Source organism: Sinocyclocheilus anshuiensis, unplaced genomic scaffold (assembly GCF_001515605.1).
Source record: "Sinocyclocheilus anshuiensis isolate Anshui unplaced genomic scaffold, SAMN03320099.WGS_v1.1 scaffold698, whole genome shotgun sequence".
NCBI lineage: Eukaryota > Metazoa > Chordata > Actinopteri > Cypriniformes > Cyprinidae > Sinocyclocheilus > Sinocyclocheilus anshuiensis.
Window position 1 is genome coordinate 53,720 of NW_015544168.1, and position 4,654 is coordinate 58,373.

The window sequence follows — 4,654 nt, forward strand, 5'->3', positions numbered from 1 at the left end:
ATGCAGGTAGTAAACAGCGATAGAAAGGCAACAAGACATGTTCGAGTTCAGTGGTTGTGTAACATCTTGTCTGCTAAGATGCCTTCATCTGGTCAGTTTTTGAAGATGGCATATGTATCCATCACTTCCTGTGAAATCCCATAATCTTGTGCATTGGGCTGCAACAATAAACATTAAAGGGGAAATAACTGATAATAAAAATGAATGGCACCAAATGTCATTATCAGTTAGTCAGATCTTGTTTTTATAATTTAGTGATTTAAACTGTAACATTATATATATTTAAAAAAACTGTCCACAGTTGTAAAGCCGTAGGACAATTATATTTTAACCCTTTTATACACAATTTATATCATAACCTTACATACAGACTCGGATACAGACATATATGTATTTTTTTTGCAGTTTTTATTTCATAAAAAAAATAAAACTTTTTTTTTTTATAAATGTAGCATAAGGATAATGCCTTTTTTGTTGCGTTGTTACATTTTATAATTCTGCCAAAAAATAAAATAATACAATAAATAATTAATATTGTGTGTGTGTGCATATATATATATATATATATATATATATATAATGCACACATTGTACAATAAAACACTTTTACATATTTTTTTAGAACAATTGTGCACAACTTTTTTTTACAAATTTTTGTACACTTTTTTTGATCTGATTAATTAAAAAATAATTAGGAAATAATCCTTGAGCATGTTGATCAAAATAATCTTTATTTGCAGCCTTCATTTGCAATCTTTATTTGAGAAACAGCCAGGGTTTGTTGGGTGTCTTAGTCTTGGCTGCAGTATTCTGTTTTATCAGCAGCAGGCTGATTGATGCTGTCTGTTCTGATCTGAATTCACAGGGATAAGTGTAGCTCTTATCTGAGCCGCTGTGTGTCTTACATGAATGGATGAGGTCGCTGGGGTCCTGTCACTCAATCAGATCCACAGATATGATTAAGTCAAGAGGTATGAAGGCAGATCAGTTGATAGTGGTTGAGGCTGAGTGTGGAGGTTTGGCTCTCGTCTCTATTTTGGTAGTCTTTTGATTATAGGCATAAAGTCTGATCCCTTCTGAAGCTTATTCTGGACAAGAAAAACCCATCTTAGGTGGGATGAGACAGTCTGGATGACATGCAAAGTGGCCAACCATGGATTTGTTTGTAAGTATTTGTCAGTCATCAAACCACATCAATAGACATGCCCAAAAAAAGTGATTTTTATTTTATTTTATTTATATTTATTTTTTGATTTATGTCTGATTTAAGTCTGTAGTCAATAATCATTGATCATCAAACCACAGTAACAGACATACCCACAAAAAAAGTTTTGTCTATTTATTTATTTAATCTATTTTATTTTATTTCTAATGGTCAAGTCTGAAATCAGTAATCATTGCTCATCAAACCACAGTAATAGATATACACCCACATTTTTTATTTATATATTTTTTTATTTTATTTTATTTTATTCTATTTTATTTTATTTTTAATGGCTAAGTCTGAAATCAGTAATCATTGATCATCAAACCACAGTAATAGACATACCCACAACAATTATTTTATTTTACTTTCTTAGGCTTTTCTTTTATTATTTTTCATATTTTATTTTCTATATTATTTATATTATTATTTTTGATCAGTTATTGTTGATCTTCAAACAGTCACAAAAAAGATTTTTATTTTATTATTTTACTTTAGTCAGTTTATGGTTTTATTATGAAATATATTCACATGTTTTTACAAAATATTACATTTGTTTTACTAGTTTAAGTATATAAGTTGGACAATTTAACGGGTTCAAACAGTCACAAAAAAGCTATTTGTTTTAGTTTAAGGTTTTATCATAAAATATATTCATATATTTTACAAAATACTAAATTAGTTTTTTGTAGTTTTAGTATGTAAGTTGGACATTTGGAGGCATCTGGAGGCTGCTGTAAAAGCACAGTTCTGTTGGAAACACTGTTCGCCAGTGTCTCAACTTTTGGGAAGAAACTGAGCAAATGTGTGCGTTGTTGTCTGCAGACCAGAATAAATTATCCCTGAGTGTTTTGTTCTGGAAAATGCACTTTTCCTATCACACAGGCAGTGCACCGAGCTCTGCTTTCTGCAGTTCAGAGCAGGTTTGAGGAGAGATTGGGCTTCTACTGAAGTGATGTTGGGGTAGAAATGTGGATATGCAACAACACAATGTGAATGTCTCTCGGTGAGCCCCTCCAGATTTTCTGAGGCGGTTGTTCATCCTCTCTGCAGTGTTTTGTGCAAACTGAGGCGTAAAGCCCTCCGGTCTCACTTTCAGAGGAACTGACGCCGCTGTTGATCCGTGGAAACGACCCTGAGCCCTGTCACCGCCTGCCGCCGCTGGCATGACTGTGACTGGAATGTCTACTGAATTAAACACTGTGAAGTCTTTGAATTCTTTCATCTCGATTCTCCCGTCTCTCTCTCTCAGGCTGTGATTCACCGTCAGTCTTTAGCGAGTAGGTGTGAGACACATCAGGGTCAGTATGTCAGGAAGCTCACTCGTGTGAAGTGCATCTGAAGCTCATTACTGTTAGATTAATCGCTGCTCCCGGTGCTGCCATACACAAACTCATTACAGCACCTGGATGTCACAAAGATATTTTTCAGATTAAAAAATGTATTGATTTTTAAAGTTGAATTAAAATGTATATGAATTAAGTTATATTTAATAAAAAAAAAAAAAAAGCAAAATATATATATATACAGTGCCGTTTAAATGTTTGGGGTCAGTAAGATTTTATTACAAATATTTTTAAAATAAGTCTCTTACGCTCACCTATACTGCATTTAGCTCAAATGATTTGCATTTATTCATTCAACAGTAATATTGTGAAATATTATTGCCATTATTATTTAAAAATAACTTTTTTATTTTAATATATTGTAAGATTTATTTGTTTATTTGTGTCTTTTCTTTTATTTATTGCTGTGATGACAGCATTTATTTGAAATAGAAATCTTTTGTAACATTTGAAACAGTCTTTACTGTCACTTCTGATCAATTTAATGTGTCCTTGCTTTTTAAAAATGTTGTAATTTTTTTTTTTCCCCGAAAGTTCTTACCGACCCAAACTTTTGAACAGTATTGTACATTTAGTATAAATAAAATCAAGCCTATTTTTTGTACCATTAATATTTTATTGAATTGTGGCATTATTTTCAGCCACATTTTCTCCCTAAATTCTCTTTAATGTGTCTGGTTGCTTTCTTTTAAATGTTTTTTAAATTCTTTTTTATTATTATTATTTTAATTTAAATAGTTATTGTTGATTCTTTTTATTATCATGTTGTTATTGTAAATGCAATCAATATATAATAAATAATTTAATAAAATATATAATAAAATAAGAAATTGCTGTAATTTGTTTTATTTTATTGCATCATATTTTATTTGATCATAAACTAAATACTATATATTGGAATCCCTATAATGGCTGATTCCAATATATATCAAGAAGGGTAGCCATTGGCTAATATAATATTAATAGATATATTGTACAATTAATTGCAGGCAACTAAGATTTACACAACTGCCCGAGAAAAGCAATCGGCCACAGCTGATAAAAAAAAAAAAAAAAAGCCAATTCTTGCCAATATATCAAGCAATCCCACACAGACTACTACTATGATGTTATTCATAAATGCTTATAATAAGGTGTATTTTTTCCACATTACAGTAATAAGAACTGCTTAATTGTCTTAATGCCACAATATGAAAAAAAAATATGGATTTGTTTATAACAGGTTTAGTGAGATTCCCTCACTAGGGTTTTATGGTTCCTGTGTGTGTGAATGCTAATGCTCTCATGTATCCTGCAGTGAGCGTTTCTCTCTCTCTCTTCCTCTTTTAGAGATCTAGGCTATTTATAGCTGCTTCTCTCAGAGTTATCATGCCTACTGATGTTGTTTTGCCTTTCCACATAATTACAAATCCTGCTTTAAGAAATCTGTTGCGTGTTAATTTCATGTGCGCTGCGGACCTTCCTCAGGGTAGACGCCAGATTTAAACTGATGCAAATAAAAATTAGGCATTAAGAGTTCGACGGACAGTTTATTTTCAGTAAGTTCAATAGGCTTTCAGATTGTTCAGCCGATGAAATATTGAAAATATGCCAAAAAATTGAAACTTCAGAGAAATAGCATCTGGGACTTGATATGAAAGCTCTATCAGAGGTGAAAAGTTATTATGTTTTTGATGAAAAATTACAAAGAGAAACTGTTTTGTGGTGCGTTAATGCATGATGAGACTAGGAACATGTATTACAGTAAATAGAGACAATTTTGTTACCTTTTAAGACAGTGAGAGTACGTCATCCCTCAGTCCTTTGCTTCAAAATATGGCATCTTCTCTGGCAGTGGCCCATATGTTGCATATGTAATTTGTGTGCAGAGCTGTAATACAATATCCTGATGACTTATGCTTCCCTGATCCTCAGCACTACATGGCTTTTCTCAGTTGGAATGGTTTCTCTCTGTCTCCCACAGATGGACTTCCCAGTAAAGAACAGCTTCTGGAACTTCTGAAGCCATCTGGAGTAAACCACATTCCCCCTGGTAGGACCGAGTCTTCTGAGTGTGTGTGTGTGTGTGTGTGTGTGTGTGTGTGTGTGTGTGTGTGTGTGTGTG

General features: G+C 32.6%; 1 protein-coding gene across 1 annotated transcript in view; it reads left to right on the forward strand.

The window, feature by feature from the left end:
• Positions 1-4,654, forward strand: part of LOC107695959 (histone deacetylase 4-like) — a 171,885-nt gene that overhangs the window by 5,394 nt on the left and 161,837 nt on the right. Inside the window, exon 2 of the mRNA XM_016496081.1 lies at positions 4,465-4,582. Coding sequence (XP_016351567.1) covers positions 4,465-4,582 — 118 coding nt within the window. The remainder of the gene's footprint in view (positions 1-4,464; positions 4,583-4,654) is intronic.